The 26273-nt window shown below is 46.4% G+C and overlaps 2 protein-coding genes across 2 annotated transcripts; one reads left to right on the forward strand and one right to left on the reverse strand.

Moving 5' to 3' along the window:
- Positions 1-2746: 2746 nt before the first annotated feature.
- On the reverse strand, positions 2747-19244 carry LOC8039339. The gene is made up of 6 exons (XM_029985358.3): positions 19012-19244; positions 18748-18928; positions 14435-14521; positions 13701-13802; positions 10689-10748; positions 2747-3873 (listed from the first exon to the last, which is right to left on the reverse strand). Exons 1-6 carry the CDS (start codon positions 19166-19168, stop codon positions 3621-3623), a joined length of 840 nt encoding a protein of 279 aa, XP_029841218.2. The 5' UTR covers positions 19169-19244; the 3' UTR covers positions 2747-3620.
- Positions 19245-19308: 64 nt separating this feature from the next.
- LOC115324721 (COP9 signalosome complex subunit 9) lies at positions 19309-25208 on the forward strand. The gene is made up of 3 exons (XM_029985359.4): positions 19309-19525; positions 21700-21772; positions 25130-25208. Exons 1-3 carry the CDS (start codon positions 19454-19456, stop codon positions 25165-25167), a joined length of 183 nt encoding a protein of 60 aa, XP_029841219.1. The 5' UTR covers positions 19309-19453; the 3' UTR covers positions 25168-25208.
- The last annotated feature ends 1065 nt before the right edge of the window (positions 25209-26273 follow it).

Consider the following 26273-nt stretch of genomic DNA (forward strand, 5'->3'; position numbering starts at 1 on the left):
AGGCCACAAAAAATGGGTATCATATACATTTTTTTAATATTTTTATTATTCAGTGTCTCCCTTCGATGACCTCCGACTGATTATATTTGGTGGTTCTGCCTAAATCACAGAAATCGGCACGTGACTACGGAGAAGAGAGTGAGCACGACTAAACCGGCCGGTGCTCGACCAGCGGTTTTCGGGTGGAATTTCGAGCCACAAATTGTTTTCTGGGTAGTTGGGCTCTCATATGTCATGTACGAATAAATATCTTGGTGATGATAAATACCTTGTCAGCGTCCCTTTAAGACAGAAAAGGGCTTGCTGGAACATGCGCCGCAGTGCAGATCTCGGTCCGCTTGTTCGAGCAGACCAGCGTTGCATCCCTCGGACGACGTTTACAACGTTGGGGCAAGGCGAAAAAAAAGCAGCACAAGGTTTTATCGGCTTTAGCTGAGCTGGGGTTTGGCTTGGGTTTCGAAAACCAGACTTCCTAGAGAGCCTCAGAATGGTCTGGAATGCACTGTCCCTTTAACTATCACCAGCTCGCCTGTGCACCTCGGCACACACACTCTTTTAATTAACCTAGATGGTTTCACCTTATTTCATCTGGTTTCGGCTCTGATCTCTAGGAAGAACTGCTTCCCCTTGTCAGACAGGGTTATTAAAATGCCCTGTTGGAGACTTGGTTTGAGAATTTCTTGACAGAAAACTAAAGCAAAGGCACCAGCAGAAAGGGGAAAGAAGAAGCAATCTTCAAACTAACTAAAAAAAAAGGAAAAAAAATTTCAGCTTTTTTACTTTGGTGAAGGAAGAGCAGCAAAGCTGTTAGTTCTGTTCTCGGCGGTGGCTTTCCAGGCGAGCGATCTGCTCTTGTTTCGCAAGGGTATCTAAGCGCACGACGCAGTGGAACTTTAGGCGATAGCGGCCTCGCGGCGGTTGCAGAAGGAACCATTCGCGTTGCTGCGCACATCGCTGCTCGTTCCGTTCCTGCTCTTCTTCCTTCGAAGAAATGTTGCTGCCATCTATGAGCGACGGCAGCAAACAGTTGTCTGGTTGCTGAGGCTGGAAAGGTTGCCGCAATCTCTGAGCGACGGCGGCAAGCAGACGACCGGCAAACACAACACTGTGGACAGCTACCGCCATCTGTGAGCGAGAGCGGCAACCAGAGTGTTGTATCGACCACAGGTGTCGACATTTGTTTGGTACCGGACACGATCCTGGGGGAACTAGCCCTTAACAGCTTCGCTGTAAAAAAAGCTCAATGTTTTGGGATTTTAATCTAGCAGGTCACCGTAACTCAATGGAGGCAACAAAATCTAGCGTCATAGTCACTCGAAAGAAAATATGAGCTTGTTCTTGCCTAGATTTTAATCAATTTAGACAATCTTGAACCCTGTTGATATCAATAGAATCGTCTGTTCCTACTGACACTACTGGGCTTGCCCTATGCAGAAGCCTTTCTTTTTCTTGTAAATCATACGACGTGACCAGCAGCGTGGCCAGGAAGTTTTTCGGGGGCTGAGGCGGCTGGGATGTCCATGAATTGAGGTGCGGAGTCGGGGAGGGGGTGAGGATGCATGTGTACCTATTTTATAGTGTTGGCTGGATTTCGGGGAAGGGGAGTTGGGGGGGGGGTGCTGAAGGAAAGTCCTCATTCAGGGCCGTGACCAAAGTGGCAAAGCTCAAAAGGGCACTAAAGTACATTTTGAGATCCTCGTTTTAAGGTCATAACTCAATCAACGAGCTCTAAGCATCCTAACAAAACCCGAAATTACATTTGTGCGCAGTTGATTTGCATATTAAAAAAGTGATAAAAAACCGCCGACATTTACCGTTGATGGAAAACGACTGATGGCGCCACCGAACTTTGCTGAGTATGGTAGAACAACGGAGGTCTTGTAAGCCACTAGCGAGCAATGGGTTCTTACGTGGACGAGTTGAACTGGTCGGCTGCCCGTCCACACACGTACCCATTGTTCGCGAGTGGCCGACGAGCACCAACCGTCGTTCGACCATATTCAGATGGTCGAACGACGGTTGATTCAGACAGATGGTTCGGTAGCACCGTCTGTCGTTCTGAGCCAACGGTAGGTGTCAAGATCTTTTATCACATTTTTAATATGCAAATCGGCCACACATAAATGTAATTTCAAATTTTTTATGATGCTTAGAGCTCGTAGATTGAGTTAGGACAATAAAACGAGGATCTCAAGGAGCACTTTAGTGACCCTTTAGTGCCAGTGAATGCTCAGTCTGTTCAAAACGCAGAAAAAAAGAGATGTCGTGTTTGGAACAACTGCATCACACAGTGTACAGTGGGTCCTTCAAAAAGTTTGTCTTTTTTTCAGCGTAAAAAGAAACTATGCGTTGCCGAGCACTCATTCCCTGCTCAAATGTAGCGCAAGGGGTCTGAACTAGATTCCAAAGTTTCACAACCAACAGTTATCTTATTTAAAAGTCATGCAACTTTCTGACCGACCCCTTGAATGCACGGAGCCGATTAACACCAGTTTTGAGAATGGGCCCCACTTTTCCCATTGAAATTTCCATAAAACCGCTCATCACTTTCAAATAAGACGGCGGTTAGTTCTGAAATTTTGGCGTCAGGTTCGAACTGCTAGCGCAACAACTGAGCAGAGACTTGGGCAAAGTTCAGCGATACATATTTTTGCGGTGAAAAAATAACCCTAAATATTTTTAAGGGACACTGTGGGAGCTGGTAACAGGTGTGCCAAGTGCACTAACATAAAGACGAGACACAAACTTGGTTAGAGAAATTTCTAGTGGCATCAAAGTTTTATTGCCTCTTCAAATAACACTACACACACTCAAAGAAAAATTAATACCGGGAACATTCACAATATGCGAACATACCGGCCGACAACTTTGAAGGGAGCTCGGAAGTAACGTGCCTCGCCAGCACGCCTGCCTCAAAGATCGGAGAACCAAGTTTTCCTTTCAAGCTCGCTACAACATTCTCAGGTAGCTAAATAAAAGAAAAATTGACTGAAATAGAAATTGTTACCAGACAAAAGATTCGGACCGGTACAACGGGCCTTTTCCAGGGTTGCACCATGTGCATGCGTAGTAGTATTAGCAGACGTGGCTGTCTGCCATTTTTGGCGGCACTTATAGGACGTCATTGACAGTCAGCAACAAAGCGGAGCCTCGGACAGCCCAGTGTTGCAATCGCACCACGCAGTAATTTTTTCCTACCCTTGTTTGAAAGAGCGGTGCAGGCGCAATGGCCGGTTAAAGAATTTTAGAAGGTCTACAAAGACGCTTCCTGATCCGCCGACAGACGGCGTCGAACATTCGCAGAAAACGGGCCCTTTACGACCTAAGAAAGATCGAACAGAGTAGATGCCATTTGTATATTACACACATTCATCCCTCAGATTACTAAAAAAATACATAAATAGATGGTATGAAATGACCTGTACACTGCATATGGCTTTGCTCGAGCAACGAACATAAAGAAACCGAGAAAGAGGTCAAGATTAATATATAGTATAGTCAAAGAAACATGGGATGAGCTCCTCCGAAAAAACCTCTCTGGTCGCCAGGAGCAGAGAAAGAGCAGCTTGCCCTGCTTTCATCTTGCAACAGACTATAAACGACCCGGTTCAAACCCTAGCTCATGAATAGGTGTGGTCGCTGGAAGCCCCGTTCTGCATTGCACGCTTCTGGTAGCCGTACACGACCTGGTCGATCTCGTGGAGCGCGTCGATCTGCTCCTCCGGCGTCAATGTCCGAATCTGAGAGGCGAGCAGCATGCAGTGGAGGTGGACGCTGTCGTGCGTGTGCGTCTCCCGTCCCACATGCTTCTCCTGCAGCGCCTTCAGGCTCTGGACGCAAAACCTCATTGTTTCGTCGTACGGGTCTCTCGACCTGAAGAGAGGGAAACGGTCGGGTCCGACTTGAGAACCGGCGAGCTTCGTTAGATTACCAAAGAACTACGTTCGAGGGGATTCTGCAGACATTACTCGGCTGCCTCCAGATGCGTGCAGAAACTGCATGTCTCTAGAGCATGGGTAAATAAATATAAATAACTAAATAAATGGACAACCTCCCTCTTTTGATTGACAGCTAGAGAACCTTTTCTGGTCTCAGAATAGACTCTTTTTTAAAAGTCGATCATGCAACATTGGCGGTCTCCATTGCTTGCTCACGAAGTGTGTGATCAGATCCGAGCGCTGACGCATGCGAAGACTTAGCGAGTCCTCGCCTGCGTCAGCGCAGTTCAATACATACTTAGAGTATGGAAGCAAGCAGTGGCGGACAGGGTCTATTGATATCATAACACAGCACAGAAACGTACAGGTCCTCTAAAGTATATTTAACATAAACTAGGGGGTAATTGGGTCATTGTCATGCAATGGGTGGCTCAAATCTTTTAAATTACTAGTGCCTAAACACACACAAGAAAATAATATTACACAGGGACAGAGATGGCTGAGGAAATTTGCGAGTTTGGGGAAACCGTCTGGGGAACCACCCACAATCTACAAACATAATAACACACACAAAGCAAAACTTTTCTTGAAATCTGTAGCCTATGAGGAGATATAAGGTAGATTTTATTTGCAAGTAAACAAAGCGAAAAGTTAAGTTGTGCGACGTCACTGGCAACCATCGAGCGGCCAACAATGGGATTAAAGCGACTTGCTACTTCAGTCACATTGAATTACTCCGGAAGGCGGGAGAGGTATTTTCAACCTGGGAATCCGCATCTAACCGCCAGACAGTGCTGCATCTCGCCGTTGGCTGAAATGTCAAATCCAAAACATTTACCACCGCCTGTCACTACGTGCCTTACAAAGTTACATTCGCGTACGCACTGCATGTGCTTGCATGCATGGGGCATCAATTGGGACGCCATGCTTGCAACTGCATACAGTCGAGCCCGGTTATATCACATTCAGGTATTTAGAATTATTGTTTATATCAAACAGTATAAACATCCTCTTGAAAAACACATGTATTACTATAGAGCATTGTCCTTTCGAACTCCCATTGCGGGGACACTCGATATAGCGAACGAAACCCGGCCGCCCGTTGCTTTTCCCGCGATTCGATTGTGGCGGTGGTGGGCACATTGCTTGCATAGCGGGACTGGCAGACCACCAAGCCAGCATACACGCAGTAAGATAGGCGGCAAAAGAGCAGTTGTGGAAAGAGAGAAACAATGAACAGTAAAAGAAAAACAGTGGAGGATAGCAAAAGCAAAGGGAAGGGTACGCCCGCACGCGTAGGAAGAGTAGGGAGTGCCTGCTGTCAGAACGGGTAGCCTGCGCCCTTTCCCTGAACACTGCTGATGCTGTGCGACTCCATAGCCCCAAATTAAAATGAGAAAAAAAGTCTTCGGCAAGCCGAGTGTGTTGACAACAACGGTCGTGCAGTTGCACTTCGAATGCCTTATCTTTGTTTGCCTTTTTGTTTTGCCGTTATTGCTGTGCCCCTTTTTTTTTTTTTTTGCCTTTCTTTTTTTGTTGCTTGAATTTAGTGAGCTTTCTTTTTTTGTTGCTTACTTAACTTTATTTACATTTTTTTTTTATGCGTCTCGCTTTTTCGTTTTTTTTCATTTTTTTTATTTTTGTGTTTTGTCGTTTATGCTGTGTGGAGGTCCCGGCCAAATGCGCGTATAAGCGGAACGTTGTTTGCAGTCTCTGCCAACTACGCTCTACTGTATTTAGCGGCACTTGGATGCTCTATCTGGTAAGCTCCCGTTTGTAACGACCTTCGGTATTAGCAGATGACAGGAAATTTCAACTCGAGCTTTAGTTAACATATTTCTGTATATCAAATTATTGATATATCAAACTACTTTACGATCCCCTTTGAATTGGATATATCCAGGTTCAGCTGTATACGAGAGTCAATTGAAAAATAATGAGAGCGATTTTTTTTACGCTGAATTCAATGACTCTGCACGCTCTGATAATTTTTCTTTTTCTTTTTAAGATAGCATTTTTTACATTCAATACATTATTTAGAATGTTTCAAAAACAATTCCAAGAATATAAGAGAATGTTTTGTGACATGATTCTCGGCATTGCAGCTGCGACTTCATCCACTCCGTCGTATGAAGAGAACTTCCTTCTGAGCAGTTCTTTAAAGAGGCACTGACACCCCAAAGGTCGTATTATTTTTTATTGTCTAAAACGATGCAAGTTATAGACATAAACACGCAAAAAAAAAACGCATCGCGAAAAATTTTTTTTTTACGCGCGTGCACTTTTTTATTTTTGGCGTTTATATTTCCCGTGCTCACCACCTTGCTTCTTTTGGTCGGTGATGTCAAAAATCAGGAAATTTACAAGCTTTGTAGGCGACATTTCTATAACATTTAATAACGGCAATCGTACAACATGTTTTTTAACGCAACTGCGAACGTACAACGACCCCTCTTTTTGAAATACCAAAAATCAGATTTCGGTTTCATGTCGCTTCCTGGATTTGTATCCTCCCGCAGAAAACTTGGCGGCGCTCGAGCAGAGGCTTATCGGCGAGTCGGGGAAGAAACCGGTTTTTTCCCGTGCCGGCGCCCTTCTATCCCGCCTGGTCACCTCCTCCTCGCTTCGGGCCGCGGTGGCAACGGAGGTCCCAAAGAAAGTCGAGTCGCAGGAGACCGCAACATTTGACTCACTGCACTGGCGCGGATCACGCGGGAACTTCAAATTCGGCATTTGGAAATTGTTTTTTTTTAATTCAGAAATTTTGAATTCCCAAGTTTCGAATTTTGAGGGTAATGTCCCGGCATCGTTTTCAATCGTTTCGGATAATAATAATAAAAAAAGATTTTGATGTGTCAGTGCCCCTTTAATGTGAAAGCATTAACTGTTCCATGGAGCGAACCGGCGTTATCAGCTTTTGAAGCCGTGCCAAACGGCACCTAAATTCCCCTCTCCCATGGAGCAAAGCATGTAGTTATAGCAGCAAATTGATGGACAACCTCCCATTGGCTGGCACGCGGCATAGTTCTAAGGACGCCACCCCACACACCATGGCACTGTGGACCCCGCCAATAAGGGCAGAAACTGCCACCGCGTCGGGAGGTTCAGAAGCGATTGCGGCGCGAAGAACGACATTCATGCTTTCGCATTGACAACTCGTAAGAAGTGCTTAGATGTCCTCAGAATTTTTTCTTTTCTTTCATTCAGCACCAAAAATGCTCAGAATTCACAGTGCAACAAGCCTGGGCTATATAAAGAGTTTCACGGTGAAGTTGCCATTCTTTAAAGGTAAATGCAAAATTCGATCGTGCACCTCCGCCATACTCTCACAAGCACGTCATTGTCTTCCGCCATGATAATCCACATGAGGCGACTTCGCCCGTTGCTGCGACAGAATGCTAAAGACTGTGATGGTCAAACTGCAGGTGCTTAGACATATGGAGGTATTACCTACACAAGCGTCGGCGCAATATTGCCCGTCTACCACCTTGCAAAGAAAAACAGAAGCAGTTCCATTACTTTTCAGTCAGCCCCCATACATAGTGCAGGACAGCATTCTGTGGCATTTCTATAGAACTAAAAAGTGCGTGTGTGCAGCACAGACCGACACTTAAGGTGCTCAAACGCCGTGCACCTTGCGACAGTCGGGGATGTCATTGTCGAGCTGCCAGAATGGAAATTAATTGAGGTTTCAAAACATTCCCATGCAGGCAAACAAACTATGCGGATGCAAACGCAAAGACGAACCAGCTACTCTAACAAACAGGGAAGTGAACAACAGAGGCAAAAGGTACACCATAAAAGGATTGCTGAATGCTAAGGGAAGGCATAAGGATGGTGAGAACTTCTTTGTAGACATCCCTCCTTGCTCTCAGATTTCCTCGTCGCATGAGAGCACATGGAAGGAGAAGCTTCAGCACTTTTTTGAAAGTGCTTTTACAGCTACAGTAAAACCTCGCTATAACAAAGTTGAAGGAGCGGTCGTAATTATTTCGTTATAACCATTATTTTGTTATAGCCATTGTCCATTTCTTCCCACTATTAGCAAGCAAGGGGAATTATGATTGCTTTGTTATATCCATTAGTTTGTTATATTCCATTTTGTTATAACGAGGTTTTACTGTACACTGCACATACAGTCAAATGCCTTCATAACAAACTACGAAAACACCCGTTTAAAGTTTATGGGCGTTGCACCTATCTCTGTCAGGATCCAATCTTCCAAATCTTGCTGGATCCAAGTCCCATACTGTTCTGCCTTGGAGCGATAATATGCGGTCAAGGAAATGTGACTTGTGACTTTACCCGTGACGGAAAAGTAACTTGTGACTCTACCCGTGACGGCAAAATCTGAGCAAAGTCGGTAGAGCCACACCAAAAAATATGGAGTCCTTTTGTGGTGGACAGATGTGAAAAAGGACTCAGTCGCCTCGTATGTGCGCCTCTCCCCGTCCTCGCTCCTTGTTGTACCGTGCGCTGCATCTGCCGTGTGTTGAAAGTGAGGCCAATTCTCCCGAGCTGCTGCGGTGGCCGCGCCCAGCTACTATGAGAGCAATGCAGCCGCTTCGAGAGCCTCTTCCGAATGATGCGAGGCGGCGCAAGCCGCCGTCCAGTTTAGAAAAGGCCGAGTTATCGCAGTCAGTGGCAAACACCCCTCATTCGCTGCGTGATCGGGGGGCGATGTCGGTGGTTTAGTGATTGTTGCGAATAATATTTTGATAAGTCAGTCAAGTTTGTTGTGTGGATGTTTGGACAGCAAGAGATCAGTCTGCAGCAAGGAGAGTCTAGTGTCTTGGCTGTGGATGACCAACTTTGCCAGGGGCGGTACTGGTGGTACAGCTACTAGTTCAGTGTCTTTAAATCGTGTCACACAGTGGTAAGTACACAAAAATGTGCTGGTACAATTTTCGTTTAGAAGAAAATAAAGAGGTCATCTAGCTTAGGATGCCTGGAATCTGCAACGCAAGCTTTCGTCACCCTGTGCTCTGAGCTGCAATGCGCTTGCAGACTCGGCCATCGTTCCCCCTTTTGATAAGTCCATTGTCAATGTACAAAACCTCGTTTCCGATGTTGCTTATACTATATATGGTGCTGCACTTTTTTCTCGAACACCTCGAATGTAGCGCACGTATAGTTGGCAGCAAACGTTTGGGAGACGAGGGAGCACCGGCCGAAGGGACTGATTGTCCCTTCTGATGACGTGCGGCCACTCTCAAGATTCACGCTTCGAGAATGTGCTTTCTTTCGTGCTCACTGCCATGTCTTTTTTAGTCGCTTCCGTCCGACTCGGACGAGATAACTGGGACCAGCGCAAGGTGCCATTTTGTCAACCGTCATGCCACACGTCTGCCTCGACTGCCGTGATGGGTAACAAAGCTTGCATGCTACAGATAGCATTTCACCGCACCCCGCGCCAATTTGTTATCTCGTAGGCGTCGGACAGAAGCGAGCGGAAAAAATATGACTGTGAACGTGAAAAGGAGCACATGTAAAAAAGCATGTGTCTTGAGAGCAACAACGCACCATCAGAAGGCATAGCCAGTCTTTTCAGTTGGTGCTCCCGTGCCACACAAACTTTTGCTATACGATATGCTAATATGCGATAGCACAAATTCAGTTTTGCGTGATCAACTTTTCAATGCTCTAATACAACAAGGTTACGTGTATAACCAAAAATTTCGCAGGTCCCGCGGACTTTGTTATAAAGGCATTTGACTGTATAATTGAAAATTAATTTATATTTGCAAATGTGAAGTCTAAATGAGCATCATACAAGCGCTCTCTTTTAACAAAGTACAATTTCAGTTTTCCTTTAAGGTCAGGATAACCTAGTTTTGCATACTAGTTCTACAGTTTGTGATTTTCAGCAAACTCAAAATAATAATTATGCTATTGCATCTGATTTCCAGAGTTATACATACAAACACATATTGCTCAAATAAATATGCAGGTACTGAAAAATTCCTTACAAAAGATTATAGTTATAGAACAGACAAATTATTTTATCATACACTTGCTTATTTGCTGTTTAATGATCTTTATTTATTAATTCAGGTACCTACATCACCCAGAGGGCATTATTGTAGAGGGATTGGGGGGGAGGGGGGGGTTATATAAAGTAAAAACACATTATACAAAATATAGGCACTATACTACACTTAGAAAAAATAAGAACAAAAAGTTTTGAACAGTATACATCGGAGATACATTTTGTAAAACTGCAACAACCTATGAAATCAGTTACACTAACAGAAATTGTACTAAGGTATTTAGGTGGGCTAGTCGAATATGCATGATATAAAAATTAAATAGTGCAAAGTTTAGACAAAAGACAAAGCACAGAACATGTAGACAGGACAAGCGCTATCCTGTCTACATGTTCTGTCCTTTGTTCTTTGTCTAACCTTTGCACTATTTAATTTTTATATCATACACTGACAGATGCATAGTTCTATGGCTATGTCAACTGATGGCCTGAAAGGAGCACTGACAGCCCAATGTTGGTAGTTTTCCAAAGGTACTACAACACAACAAAAAAAGATGTGTTTGTGCAATTCGCAAAATTATGAACGTTAAAAAATGTATTGAAGAACATATATCAGAAAACTGGGATGTCATAACTTTTACAGAATATTTGTTCTACCAGGAATCTGGTAGCACTTAAAACCCATTGTTTTAACAAAAGTATGTCTATCCAGTGCAATTCACTTGCAGTGCAGTAGCATCTTGGTGAAGGGAAGGAAAGCTTACGTGTTGTCTTCGAATTCCACAGCTGTCCCCTGCTCTGGCTGTGGTTCCAAACAATGGTCACTAGAAAAGGATATGTTCTGCTGTGAGACAGTGCCGTTCAAACAACCTTAGAGCACATCAAGAACAATGCCAATGAAATAAAACCGTCGCAGGAAAACTCCACGAAAGTCAATCGGACCAAGCACCCCCCTATGCTTTCAAGGGGGGACTGTATTTCATGTCCGAAGATGCTAGCTCGAGATGACGTTAGGAGCTGGTTGCAGAAACTTGAAAAAGTACTGTATCTTCCAAAATAGAGGCCACACTCGCCGTGTAGTCCAGAGACAAACTCTGGCTGGAGGACAAGTGCTCCCTTTTATATTCTGCACATATGAGGCACCATGCTTCACATGATTTGCAAACCTAAACTAGGCATTTTTTCAAGTTACTTTTGCTTTAAGTTGTGCCAGAATCTCTCTAAGAATTTCTGCAAATCTTTGCATCCTAACACTCTTCTATATATTATCAATCTCCTATGTGGCTACGCAGTTTGACAACCACACTAGGCGTGCTGTGCGATACCGAATAATGTTGAAAAACAAGTCATTTCAAAAACTAGTATGCATCTGTGAAGGGTCCGAACAATATAGAATACAAACTTTCACACGTGTCTAGTGCACGGACATATCGTCCGTCCAATATGATAACCTTTATGAGAGTCTCTGATTTGCAGCAGAGATTTCACTACAGTCCAATCTCATTATTTCAAACTCGAGGAGGACTCAAAATTTGTGCCAATAAAGCAAAGTTTGAATTATCCCCAAAAAGACGCATAGGATGGGGCCTGCATGTTAGTCTGAATTATCTGCAAGTTTGAATTAAGACAGTTTGCATTAACAAGATTTATCTGTGAGAGACTTGGCTTGTTCAAGTAAGATGTTTCCTGGCAAGGCATTGCAGTCCATTCTGAGGCTCCCTATGAAGTCTGGTTCGCAAAACCCAAGCCAAACCCAAGCTCAGCTAAAGCTAACAAAACTAAAACCTTGTAGGTTGTTTTCTTTAAAGCTGGAAAACGTTATTTGAGGAACATAACGCTGGTCCGCTCACACAGGCATACCAAGATCTGCACTGCGGCGCATGTTCCGACAAGCCCTATTACGTTTTAAGGTAGCGTTACCACTGTCTCGATTTCCTTTGCCGAGAAAACAGTACAGTTCTCATTAGTGTCGCCTAGAGAGCCACTGTTGCACAGCCTCGAGCGTCGTGAATTTCCCCCAAAACAATGGATAGTGCAGGAGGAGAGAGCCGCCTGAGCACACCAGCATCCCATCTCTGTGACTCGACTCGCTGAACACACAGCTTCCATTTTTGGTTTCTCCTTGTGATGAACAGCCACAGGTGCTACAAACCATTGAAGTCAATACAATGCCATGTGGGTGTCACGTGGTCTTTGCGAGGAGAGCCATGGGGCACGTAATCCCACGATACATTCACGGTACTGGATTGATGGGATGGCTGGTGGCGTCCACTGCAGTCCATCATAAGGTAAAACGGATTATGGCGACTCCAGTCTACCAAAAGTAGATATCGAAGCAAGATGCTTGTGTCACAGACTCTCTTATACAGTTGTGTCTCGTTAATTAGACACCATTAATACCCACGTCGCCTCCTTATTACGCCCGACTCATATCATGGACAGTTTTTGGAGAGAACAGAAGTGTTCATATTAATGAAACAACCCTGCACTGCCGCCGCGAGGTAGAACTAATAGCTAGAAAGGGCGACTTTACGGACTTGTCGGGTCGCCAACAAAGACGAGCGCCGCAAGACGAGGTCCAGAAACATTTTGACAACTCGGGGGTGGAACTCATTAAATCTACTTGGGAGCAGCCACGGGAGCAGCTGAAAACAACTGTTTTTGAGCAGACTGGAAGCAGCTCAGATCAGTTTTCATTGCACTTCAGCTTGTATCTTAGACAAGCAAGGGAGCAATTTCAATTATGCTCAGCAGCCCAGATGAACATAGGTGGTTGGAGACCTAGGTAAATGGAATAACATGTAACAGATGTGGAAACTTTAAACTTTGTGAGCCTTAATGGGAACCAAAAAGCAAGTACCATATGTTTCCGAAGATAGTGTTTTTGATATTTTCTGAGTGGCGTTAAGCTGCTCAACATGCAATCCAGTACTCCTTATCGCAAAACCCACACATGCTCGACATAATAAGTGTAGGCAATGGACGTGCAGTTGTGTGGAGGAACAGGGCAACAAATTTCTATTTTATCCTCTTATCACACAAGCCACACATGCTCGACATAGTAAGTGTAAGCAATGGACGTGCAGTTACGCAGTGGAACAGGGCAACTAATTTCTATTTCATTCTATTGTGCAACTCAATATCGAAATCAGCAGACTACGATTAACAGAGCTATCGTATTCTAAGCGATAAGCAGGAGCAAGGTTAAAGTACGCCGAGCAGATCTACCGCTAGCGTGAGAGCTGCTGGCCGGCAAGGTTTCGGATCAAACCGCCTTTTAGTTCTATCAAATCACGATTTATCTTGCGGGAATGCGGTTCCAACTACTAAAGATGAAGTACTGAAAGGAATCTTTTGCTCATTTGTTTTCAACTGACTGACGTCTGGATCCTGGGCCGCAGAGCCTCAGGCAATCTGACGCTTAACTCGACCATACCTCGGCCGACTTGCTTAACTGCTTATGGTTGAAAAATAACAATCCAGTCGCAGGTGGTGTAGAACTTGGAATCCGACCCCCGAGTTTTTTTGCGCACTTCCGATTTGGCATACACAGGGAGAATAAACAGAACAAAGGATTGCAAGGCCGACCAATCGAAACGCGCTCATTGTTGCCAATTGAGTCGACAGAAACCGAAACCTAGACAAAATACAATTTTTTTGGTGCACGTTTTGCGATTTGGTGCATAATGGCGCAGGGTGGCACAGACAAATGCATTTGGCCCAAAATGGCGCAGCCGTTCCACCCCTGCAACTGCTTTGGCATAACGTGTACTCACAAAGTTGGAGTCGGTGCGGGTATGGTGGGAGCTGGCACGGTTGGAATGGCCGGAGACGGCACGGTGGGGGCGACGGAGGCGATGGCGGCGTTTCTCAAAATTCTGAAATACAGATATTGTAAAAAAAAAGAAAAGAAAAAAGCACAGATCACTTGCACCAATGCTTGTTAGAGGGTCGGAGACCTCGATACTGCTACAAGTTGAAATAAATATGATTTTAACATTCTCTGGACGCCTGTTGCAACATAAGACCCGCCTTGCATTCTAATGTGGAAATCCGCACTGGCGAGCTTACTCCAACATTTTGTGTTTTTAAACTTCTTTTTCGGTGTCTAAATGAGGCTCACTGCTAAAGTGGCACTAAAGTGAATGCCGAGTTTCTCTCTTTATGGCGCAAACTCAATCTAAGCACCTTAACCGTCCTAAAAAATCTCAAATTACAATCACGCGTGGGTTTTTTCCCTATAAAAATGTGACAAAGCATTGCAACACACCTTTTTTACGAGACACCATTTCTAGAAACGCTAACTTGCCTGCAGTGCCTCTCTAATTATACTCGGGGCACTTTCACAGTATTGTTCAAACCCTTAAACACAGAAATGAAAAGACACCATTTAAGATAAACCGTGGCATTTTAAACAAATTTGTCTCTGTGCTTCATTTTCTTGCAGTACTTAGGCATCCCTTCGATGCAGTCAAACATTGCATCAACTATGAGTGAACAGGGTACCCACACAACTGGAGCTGAAGTGGGCGCAGCAGCATCAATGGACGAATCACCAATGGACGTAGTGGCAATGGCCACGGGGTTCTTCAAAATTCTGAAAGACCATTTTGGCAATCAATACAGGGATATAAAACATGAGAACAAACAAAGAGAAGATTAAAACACGGTAAGAAAATAAGTCGGGCCAACAGTGAGTAGCTAGTAACTAGGTCATACAACGAAAATTTGTGAATATGCTCGCAGGTGACTGAAATTCAAACACCAGTCAGCCTGCACTGGTGGGGAGACGCTGATAACAGATGTCAGTCTGGCAACCGCAGTGTGCATTAGACATGCTAGGATCCCATGTTAACAGATAAACCCGATCGAATACGAAAAACACACTTGGCGGTAAAATGTTCGTTGATTTGGCGCCATCCGAAAAACTAAAAATTTCAATGTCCACAATACACTTTCCAAAAAAACGCTCCTAGGTCGCTGCCATGTTGCTGATGCGGCTGGTGCGACTCTTCCGTCCTCTATCAGCTAGAAATTTTCTGCCACTCTCTTGGACTGTGGAAACCCGCTCAGCACGATTCTCTACCTATGTTTTGCGTTTTTGCATTCATCATTTTCTGGCCCGTCTTGAAAGTTTCCACTTTATATTTCTTATGCATGCTGCATACCCTCTCTGTGTTATCTTCCACTGGGAAAAATAGGACTGGTAGGTGCCTGCCATTTACGTGTTTCTGCTCGACATTCATGAAAAACAAAGGAAAAGAGAGACGTCGAACGTCCATCGACGTGATTTTGTGAGCAATGACAATTGTTCTCCCCCTCCTAGAGATAATCCACGTAGAGTCCTTCTCAGTCATAGCCAAAAATAGTTGTTCAGGTTGGAGTCGGTTGTGCCCGTTCCTTTGCATTGGTACTGGTGTGCAAAAAGTAAGCTCTCCCCAAAACAAAGTCATCTTGGATTCCGTCCGATCGTCAAGATGTGACTGTTGTCGACTGTGACTGTGTTATTTGAAATCTTTCTCAAATAAATTCTTAACAGATAATGCTGCATCGTGTGGTACGTCCAATATATTGCTCGAATCCTAACACTTACTAAACTGTATGTCTGTGTCCTGTTCATTGGTAACACATTATTTTTTGTGAGCATGAAAAATGCATGCCTTTTAGCTATCTTCTGTTGTAAATTATTTTCGATAGCTTAGTGCTTTGTCGTTTGACACGTGGCTAATCGGGCAGTGCCGTCAAAACTTGACGTAAAAAAAGGACAATACTTTCCAGTCACATTCGTTCTGTCGCGTGCATACCCAACAAAGATAGTTTACAGATTTTTTGCTTTTTTGTTTTTTCAAACGTGGTACAATGCTTTCTCAATGTCCTCGGGAAAATACACACACTATGAAACACAAAATACAGTGGAAAAAAACAAGAAAAAAAAACAAGAAAAAAACCTGTGCCTGCACACGCTGCGCCTATTGAAAACACAGTCCACTCGCTTAAGGTTAGCAGGGACGCCGGTGAGAGTCTAGTCTCAAACTTAGTGATCAACTGGGCTCGAAAACGGTTTTTCGCCCCTGGGGTCGAGTGTTTCTTGGAAAGGTGTACAGTGAGAGAAAAGAAAATACCACAGTATTTTACAGATAAGCTTGTTTCCTTTCAAATCATGGGCTATTGACAAAACGAGCTTCACCGTTTGTCTTGTCAAGTTTTGTGCAGGAGAACGGGTTATTGACATTTTGGATCACCAGAAAAGTCACTGTTCTAGTTTTCAGTTTTCAGTTCTTAGAGGAAGGCTGGGTTGTGTTTTTATAGCAAGGAAAGCTATGATTGTAGGAGGGAGGGGAGCAGCTAAAGGTTCTACCTCACCATTCCACCCCACACAGCCGAAGGGTGGAGCGGTGGAATGAGATGGGAAGAAAACAAGCTTTCCAGAGACTACGCCAAGGATTTCAGCGATTTTAAAGTATCAACGGTGTTTTGTTGTGGGGCAGTTAGTATTACTAATACAGTGCAATCCACTTATAATATGATACCACATATAACAATATACCACTTATAACAATCAGTTTATAGCATTCCTAGACCAGAAACAATCAGTTTCTAGTCTAGATACAACAATGATCTGTTATGAAGATTGAATTTTTGGGTTTTCTGATTATCGTTATAAGTGGATTGCACTGTAACAAGAGTGTGAGCCCCTAATTCAGCTAAAGAAATATATTTGATACAGGTAAGTTCTTACGAATTTAGGCCGGGTAATATTGAAGTCATTTACATCCGGATAATATTTCTTTCTATACTGATTTTTGAAAAAGTGTGCAAGAACAAAATTAAACTTCGATATTTGAAGAGTCTAGAATCTATCGTAAATTAACTAAAAAAAAAAAAATATATCTCAGGAATTTCACGAGAAATGAACTCTGAAAACACGGGACCCTAGCTAAAACCCAACTCCCGTTCCAGACAGTGGAAGTAGCAGAAGGGCTCAATGGCTAGATCTAGAATCCAAAGTTCTGCGGTCACCCACGACAAAGGGGAGCCAAAGAAATCCAAATCTAATCCTCCAGTCACCTACAGTACAAGAATGACGGAAAGGAGTTTCTGCCGTCCCGCCTCTAGCAAGAGCGTCAACCTCCAGTAACACTTTGGCACCTCGCGAGCTTCGAGCGTGCATGTGCAGCCAAAGCGTGGTGATCTTAACGCGTCCCCGACCAGTGCGCTTAGAGTCCTACTCCGCCCGTGCATCCAGAGTGGTACCGAAGTAAAAACAGACAACGTCGCAAAGGCCAAAGTGTCATGCCGTCGGACGTTGCGATCCAGGCTGTTGGGCGTACAAGTTCCGGCAGAAACCGCGAGCAAACGCGAGTGACGCCGACATCGAGGCGTCGAGACTTTTGAAGTTTCCCTAGACTATCGAGATGGAAAGTGACCTGCAGTGGAACGGGCATCTGCTTCGTCCACTGCTGCCGCTGTGACACCGCCGGGATCGCGGATGGCGACAGCACGACGCTTCTAAGCCGTCGTCGGGCGGAAATCGAGGGACCAGCTTTTTCGGACGCGGTAAATGCACTCGTTGGAGATGCGTTCTGGGCACCCCAGCGGAAGGCAACAAGCGCGTGCGCACGGCCGAACCTCCGAAAGGGGCACCCCGCCGGTTTCATCCTGCCGGAAACAGTAGGTGGCACAAGCTACCACCCAACACGAGGGGTGAAGCAAATATCATCCATTCCTTCTTCCAGCCAGAAGACAGCAAACGCAGAGCAGCAGCACAATGCTGGTATTCAGAGGAAGAAATGGCAAACAAGTATGACTTGACAGAACAGTTGACGTCGTTTCATTTAAACCATTGGACCGGTGAAGGCTCTACTTGGCACTGGAAGGATTACGATGCTTACTGCGTCTGACGAGCGGAATCCCGACATGTCAATAAAGCAACGGACCTTTTCCCAGTAAGCTTCTGCGCATGCATACACTCCCGCTGTCACCGTTTTTGCAGGACACCGAGACGTGCTGCCCTGCGAAAATGGCGATAGCAGCAATGTCAGCATCTATATTCACGTGTACTTAGTCTATTTTGACGCTTTGTTTTTTAGTATGTTAGTATAGGGTATACAAAGCACTGAAAACCGATACAACTATGTGTTTTGATGGGCGAAGGCATGTTGGGCTGCTCTTCTATTGTAGTTTGCAGACAACGCCCCAGACAACGCTCGTTACTCAAAAAAGGTCCATTGTTTGCGTACGATGTAGTTTGCTTGTGACACTGTTTTCAGTAGAGAAGCTAGTACAGACAGATACAGCCAGGCAAAAACAAATACTTGCATTGAGCAAGGGTCACAGCTCTCATGTTTATCACGTGCCAGTTTCAATATCTCCAGGCCAATTTTCAGCAAGGTGCAGGCTTTTTATATTATGTTTTACATGTGCATCAAACATCTAGCACTAAAAATAAGTTATAGACTCTTTGATTGGTTATTAGTTTGCCTCCCTCTTACAGGAATGTCAGAAGTTTATGAATGTGTGAACTCAATTCATTCCAAGTAGTCTGTTTCTGTGATGAGAAGCTGCATCATGGCAGAAAAGCAAAAACATGAAAAGTGTTAATCTTGGTTTAGTAGTCGAACAAACTGCTGGCACAACTGTAGCTTCCCAAAAGGCCGGAATTAAAAATAGGTTGCACGCAGAGAAGTATCAAGAATCAAAAGAGTTCAGTTAGGTACAGATTTTTGGAACCTCCTTCCAACAACTCGCCGGTTTGTGCGTAATGGCTCGTCAGTTCTGCCCTGCTCACGGGACCATCCAAAATTATTTTCAGTAGCAACTTACATTCTTCCCGCAAATCCGGGGTCTATCATCTTTTGCAACCGCCCAAAGTAAGGCCATTTCACTCTGATGATTCCGCTGGCGTCGCCTCGCTTGGCACTTCGGATCTCGGTCTTGATCCTTGTGTACTTGTCTCTGGCGTTCTTGAATTTAGCCTCAGCCACTGGTCCTGACCCGAAAGGTCCTAAATAAAAAGGGGGAACAATATAGATTCAGGAATATAAATTCAAAGTCGAGTAAAGAATACACTTGGAGCGTTCGACTCACCGTTGAGACCGAACTGGTCGCCAATTTCGGCCCAGACTCCTCGCTTGAGATTCTTGTTTTTGAAGTTCGTGTGACGCTTGTCGTATAAGAAGGGGAATGTCTCGATCATGTCGAGAAAGCTGTGCATGTCAAACGGGACTCGAGGTCTACCGCACATCGTTCAACGCGCTATTCGAGCTCGCTGGATGCCAACGATGCCAATGTGCCAGTTTGTTTTGAGCCGAGCTGGCTTGGATTGGATTCGGTTGGCTTGTCATTGGCTGTGGCGCTGTGGCTGCTGTGATTCTTTGGACGTGCGACGTGCGTGCGAGTGGTGGATTACTAGTGTCCATCGGTCGTCGAGTGGGTTGAGTCGGGCCCTGGTTGAGTGGAACGGACGCCGTTCAACTGTGCAACGTTGAAGGTTGATGTTGTTGATCCACACTGACACTGCACACCCATCATGAAACCCGGCGTGGTGGTAGCCGATGAAATGTTCCCGGAGGGAGCCGGCCCCTACACGGATCTTGAAGAGGTGAGCCTTTCCAACAAAAGGCCTGCTTGGTGGCGCCTTTTCGATTCGGTTCGATTCAAAGCATCTTTATTGCATGAAAGGGGGCGGATAGGGGGAGGGCTCGGAGAAACAAACGGATCTTGGTCGAGAGAGAAGACTTCCGGCAGTAAGCTGTCGGGTACAGGTTATATGAACATGAGGGTTCAGGCAGACCGAAGTCCTGTGGCCGGAAGATTACATGCGACAGGGGAATTTAATGATGGATGGGTTTAACGGTGAATGGTTTCAACGGTTAATGAGTTGAGTGGTGGATTGATTCAACGGCAGGGGGATGAGTTCCAAACACGTAGGAACAGCCAGCTCTGGTCTGGGATTGGAGCATTCTCTGCAAAAAGTGGAACTTTCCGAAAGACCAGACAGCAATGCACAGAGCCATCTTAGCTGCCGTGTGCCTCTACACGACAGTAGAGTCACCAGCGGCTGATGATCAGTTCTGAGTGGAAGATTTCCCCCCCAAGAGGTTAACATGGCCTGCAAGCAGACATATTAGAGCCTTATTTTCCTAGAGCATAGGTGTATTGGATGCAGAAGTCGCTTTGTGAAGCTCCTAGCAGTGGCATATCTAGGGGAGAGGCTTGTGAAGCTTTAGTGCCCCCTCCCCTCCCCGAAAAAAGTTCCTTGCTACGTCCTGTATCCCAGGTGTTGGTTGTTGCAACCACCGGGAGACCTGGGTCAGATGTGAATGATGTTGATGATTTTGGTGTAGCAGTCTCCTAACGGATTCGGCCGCATCAGTATAGCGTAGCGGAAAGCGCGAGTTGTGAGCTGCAAGTCCCAGGAATAACTGGAACGCTAAGACGTCTGATGGCACAGGTACTATCGGGGAAAAATGAAATGCGAACAGAGGAGCGCGTGGATCGCAGTACAGGCTGCGCCGCCTGGAAGTGAGCCTAGGAGCGAGGGTGCGTGGCCTACTTCGATGTGTTCACGCCTCTCGATTGGCGCTCCCCCAGCTTCGGCAGTGCGCCTCTCAGTGCGCTGAAAGCTGTCACCGCTATCTTTGCCTGCTTGGCGAGTGCGGCGAGCTTCTTTGCACTGCACGCGCTGAGCCAGCAAAGATAGCGGCGCACTGCTGAAGCTTGGGGAGCGCAGAGGGAGGGGCGTGAACACGTCGGAGTAGGCCACGCACCCTCGCTCCTAGGCTCACTTCCAGGCGGCGCAGCCTGTACCGCGAGCCACGCGCTCCTCTGTTCGCATTTCATTTTTCCCCGATAGTACACACATGATGGATGACCTCTTCCCTCAAATGTAGTCAGGTGAGGCATGTCAGATCCATGCTCAGTTGACATGGATCTGGCATGATAGGTTCTAGTAATGCTAGTTCTAGTTTCCAGGCTGTCGTCCAAACTATAACGGGGATCCAAACCAGTTGTTCTGTTTCAAAAGCTGATCGAGTGTTGCGCTGGGATTGCTGTCGAGCAATTTCTGGATGCCGAATCGTAGCCAGTCGTTTCGGTCCCTCGCAGTCATTGTCAGTTTCAATTGGTCTAACTTCAGACAACGAGAAGACCACATTCTTCCGATGACGACACAGGGAAACACTCTCCGCTCAAAGATTTCTCGCTTAATCGCATTGCATCGAGCTGGAGGGCGTGCCGAACCCAGTCGAGGAACGAACCCCCATGAACTTGTTACACTCATGTTGCAGCGATGGCCGAACAACCCACACCGCAAAGTTTTTCTGTAGCGAAGATGACCTGGCAGGTGGCATCGGAACCATAACCTTTTTCTGATCGGGTGCCACCATATTGAACTGTAAGCAGACCTGACGATTCTTTCGGTGTGGCGCCGTCCACCCGTGCCCATGCGTGCTGTGCGTGCTGCAAACGGAAGTTGCTCAGTGCGGCTGCCCGGGTGGTGCGAGCCTCAGTGGAGGATGCATTAGCTATCCGGTGCACATGGACTGTGCACACGTGGACCCAGTGAAAGACGCTGTGTGTTACAACATTCCAGAACAGTGCGAAACTAACCCCAGGGCTTCCCGACACTGCAGCCAAACCTCAGGAAATCCCAACTTTTAATCATGCCGATCGTCACTTGCGCTGAAATGGCAGTGCCCACAAGCACTGCAATGGCAGCACCCACAAGAAAATCATGGAGCGCTTCCCCGCCAACTAAGAGAGCTTTTTCTGCAGGCGGGAGGTTCAAGCGGCCTCCTGATGGACCTTGCTGCAAACGAGAAGTCGGTCCACGCCGACTTCTACAACGGTGAGCCCCACACTCTGCCTCCCCCCCTTCCCCCTCCCTCCCTCCCTCCCTCTAGCCAATGTTAAAGCCACTGGATCCTGAGAAAGTAGCGCCATTGCCTTCCCTGCCTGGTACCCTGATGCAAACAGGTACCGTAAAATTCCTGGGGTCCGCCCACTTTCTTTCACTGAAAACTGGATCAATCTAGACGTGGACGCTTGACCGGTCAAATCGAGTGCTTAATGTATAATTTCCAGAATTCCCAAGTCTGGAACACATTAATAGTGGGCGCTTCTATGGTGTTTTACGGTACGAACATACAGGCGACCGAACCTCGCAAGGTGATTGGCTGATCTGTTTTAGTCGCCATTGCAGTCGACATCTCGGTTCATTCAAATCTTCGAGGGTCCCAAAGGGTTGTTTTGAACCAGTTGCGCCAAGATCACTAAGGGGCATTATTGTACTAAAAGCGTTCCTCGCCAGTATAAGTGTTGTTTGCAACGTGCGTGCAATCACCTCGTCGATCATGCTATTATCTCCACAGACCTCTCACAGCGGTATTGTTGTTCTTCCATATTGCAAAGAGGAAAATTATTTTCCAATACCGCCAAGCACTGACACCGCAACCTTTGGCAGTGCGAAGACGTGCGCTTGTTTCACCGGCGTCTGGACAACAAAATCTCAACATTCGAGGAATGTGGATGAAACAACCTGTCACCGGGTGTTTGGATTGGCTCACCGAGAATTTTCAGGGGGGGGGGGGGGGTTTCGGGGACAACGGCGGCCATTTTGAAAGTGTCTATTGTCTTATTTTCGCCTATGAATCATGTACATCAGTGGCATATAATGGAGAGTTGCAGCAAACCGGAGAATTGATCCCGGTTTGGTACCCGGTAGCCAACCGGCGCCACTGCGCGTGCGCAGAGGTGGAGATTAAAATCGACTGGCTGCAAGTGCATCGACCAGGGCCGTACCCAGAAAAAAATTTCGGGGGGGGGGGGGGGGGGGTCAGAACCCCCTAATCCCCCCCTGGTTACGGCCCTGATTCCGTGAACCAAAATGGCGACCATATGTTGAGCTTGGCGCTGCTTTCTTGGGATCCTGTGACTCGACGAGGCCTACTCTTCTTGCATTTTCCAGCACTTGTATACCCCCCCCCCTTCCAAAAAAAAAAAGAAAATGCTGGAAACGAAGGACAAGCGCCTACATAGAACACACATTTCTCAAAACATGCTTTAAAAATTTTTTTTGTTTGTATGTTAAATGCCATTATAATAGTTTGGCATGCTGACTGTGTTTCAGAGTCACTCTTAGGAAAACTGAGCTCCCAAAAAGATATTTTTAAGTGCCTAGATTGGAGACGTGTGTCAGAAAATAAACTTCCCACCGCTGATCTCTATTGTAGTAGGCTGGATCGCGGATCGGTAGCCCGTCGGTGTCGCCACCGGCGGCCATTGCTTGACACCAGGCAATACACGCAAGTCTATGGGAGAAACGCACAAAAGTAAGAATATTGAAGAATGTAGGCTGTGCTCGGAGGCGAGTATTTTATGGTGTGATGCAATCCTTATGTCGGGTGTTTGGAGATCGAATCGGTATCTGTCAAACGTTCGAACGCCGATTAAAAAAATCACACCTACCGGAGCACCTACGGCTGAGCTGGCAAGCTTGCTCTCGTAGTGGAGTAAATAAAGGAACTTGACGTCAATAAGATCGTCCTCGAAGAAGCCCAGAAGTTGATGAATAACAAAGAAGTTCCATCTCGACAGCGGCTTTCCGGGAGTGAGCCGATTCCGCGTAGCAAAGCCTTCGAGCTTGTCGTCTGCTAAACCCAACTCAACAAAATCGCCACCGACTCCGCGGTAACTCTAGGTGACTCTCGCCTCATTGAGCTGCATTACAGCGGAGTCACTCTCGACCACAAAATATTTATTTATAAGAACTGCGAGGGCCATGAGTTTTAATGTTTGTACGCAATCTATTTGACGGGCTTATCGAAAAGCACCCAAAAAGTTTCAGTGCCAACAAAAGCTTAGAAACGGGGAAAACGGCACTTTTTCTCGTTCTTTCCCATAGAGTCCCATGCATTGGCTGGTGTCAATCAATGGCCGCCGGTGGCGACACTCGGCCCCAGCTGCCGAGGCCGCGGTCCGCGATCCAGCCTACTACAATAGAGATCAGTGCTTCCCACCAATAAAAAAATGCAGTTTACCGCACTATTCACCTCGCGAGATTCGTTTTGAGTGTGGAGTGATCCCCAAATTTTGATACATTGTCCGAAACTACCGTAACACCCCGAGAGGTGACCCACCCCCAGAAGTAACCCACCCATATTTTTGGGATAATTGGTTATTTTTTCTAGAACACTGAAAGACAGCCTACTTCTAGCAATTGCAGGGCCCTGGTCAGTGGTGACCTCGGCAAGAATGGTGTTAGTTAGCCACGGTGGGGAGATAAGCGAGCATTGCTAACTGGGAACGACTGCCGAATTTAGTTTGTCGCTCCTTTCTGCTTTCACAGGTCACAGAATCTAAAAATAGCACATTTCAACTTTTTTTGGGGCTGTTTGCCATACCTCGAGTGCAGTTTCACTTTGGTGCTTTGTTTCCCTGGTTGCGTGTGGCCTTGCACGTCCCGAAACTATTCCCCGTCACGAGCTACAATTCCAACCGAGGGACATGGCAGAAGAAAACACGGAGCTGCCGTAAAACAGTATTGCAGGAGGTTGTGATATTCCCGTGTTCAGAGAACACATAGAGGAGTTCCAGTGACGGGATATTTTCTCCCGAATCGCACGATGCCTGTGCTACAGTGCCTAGAACGCTTCTTCGACTGGCATGTTTAGCATCGAAAGTGGTCCCGGGACCGGCATGTTTGTCTCTTTAGACTTAGGTTAGGTGGCGCGAGCTACCACCCTTACAATGGGTATAGCCCATTAACATCCATCCATGTCATGTTGTCGCATGTCGCGATCCTGGCGGCAGGTCATTGAAGTTCTGGCAAAAAGTATGAGCGAACTCGAGCATCGCCGTTGTTGCCACGTGGCTGTTGAAGCTTTCGTAGGCTGTCGAGCCGGAGTGCGACCTGCAGCAGAAACAGGCATCTGCCTCATTCACCTCCTCTCCTCCTCTGCTTTGCCGCCACCAGCCTCGAAGCAGGCAACAGCATGACACTCCTGCGACATCATCGAGCAGAAATTGAGAAAACACTTATGAGGATGCTTTAAATGCACCAGTTGAGAACGCCGTTCTAGGCACCGCACTTGAGCTAACCCCAAGAACCGAAACATATAATTTGCTTCCAAGGGCCGCAGCTTTCTGACATGAAGGAGGAGGTGCCTCATTTAACCCCCCCCCCCCCCCTCTTTTTTCCTTGCAGATTTTGACGATCTCTTCGACGATGAAGACCTGCAGTGAAATAATGGAAGAAATTTGAATTAAAGTTTTGGTTTTAAGCACATGTATTTATGATAGACTCAAGTCTTGAGAGATCGACACAACACAGAAGGATCAAAATACGGCTCTTTTAATGGGGAAGCATTAACTGTCCCATGGAGCGAACCGACGTCATCAGCTTTTGAAGCCACGCCAAGCAGCACCTTCCCTTGTCCCAGTGGAGCGAAGCCTGTCGTCTGTAGCAGAAATCTGATGGATAGGCTCCCATTGGCTGGCACGCGTCATAGTTTCAAGGAACAAGGCTCCCATTGGCTCTCGTGTGGCGTAGTTCCAAGGAACGCCACCAGAGAAGCCCTCTCCATGGCGATAGAGCGCACGTAGCTGTCCGGCAGCCGGTAAGAGATGCGGGCCTGGCCTCAGAGCTCGCACGGGCAAACTCCGAAGAGACCGCACGGCCGAGCTCAGCGCGGCGCGGTTACCTCACGAGAGCACGCGCTCGGCCGTCGGCCGCTACCTTGTCAGTAGAGAAACGTGGCCGTCCACCCCAGTACGCCTCAGACGAACTAAGGGAGCGGAAGAGCGACATTTATGCTTTCGCATTCACAACTCGTAAAGAGTGCCTACGTGTCCCCGGAATCTTTTTAAAACGCAGCTCTTAGGCGCCCGTTTCCGGCTTGAGCGGCGTCGCCGTCGGCGTAGCCGTAAGGTCACGTGACCCCCCCCCCCCCCTCAGGTCACGAGGGAGGAGGAGGGGTAACCCTCCCCTCAGTACCCTTCCCTCCTCCTCCTCAAGAGCTGCGCTCCAATTCGGCGTTACAGGGAGTTGTAAATGGCTTTCATTTTTTTTAGTAATTTTTTAGTGTTTTTTTTTATGCCCACTGGCGGCGAGCGCGTGCTGCGTGCGGAGAATTTACTGCGGATCTTATTTTGTCACATGGGCAAAATTAGGATAAGTTCCAGGGAGATCCGTACTATCTTCTCTTTCTACATGTAGGCAATGAAGGTGGTGTATATAGTTACCACTCGTGCAGCAGGCACAGAAACGGCAATGCAAAACGCCAATGATAAAAAAAAAATTCCGTATTTTTCATCACCGGGCTTGCGCCTGCTGCACCAGTTGCAAGTTT

Source organism: Ixodes scapularis, unplaced genomic scaffold, assembly GCF_016920785.2.
Source record: "Ixodes scapularis isolate PalLabHiFi unplaced genomic scaffold, ASM1692078v2 PGA_scaffold10__122_contigs__length_95168666, whole genome shotgun sequence".
In the NCBI taxonomy this organism is placed as follows: Eukaryota; Metazoa; Arthropoda; class Arachnida; order Ixodida; family Ixodidae; genus Ixodes; species Ixodes scapularis.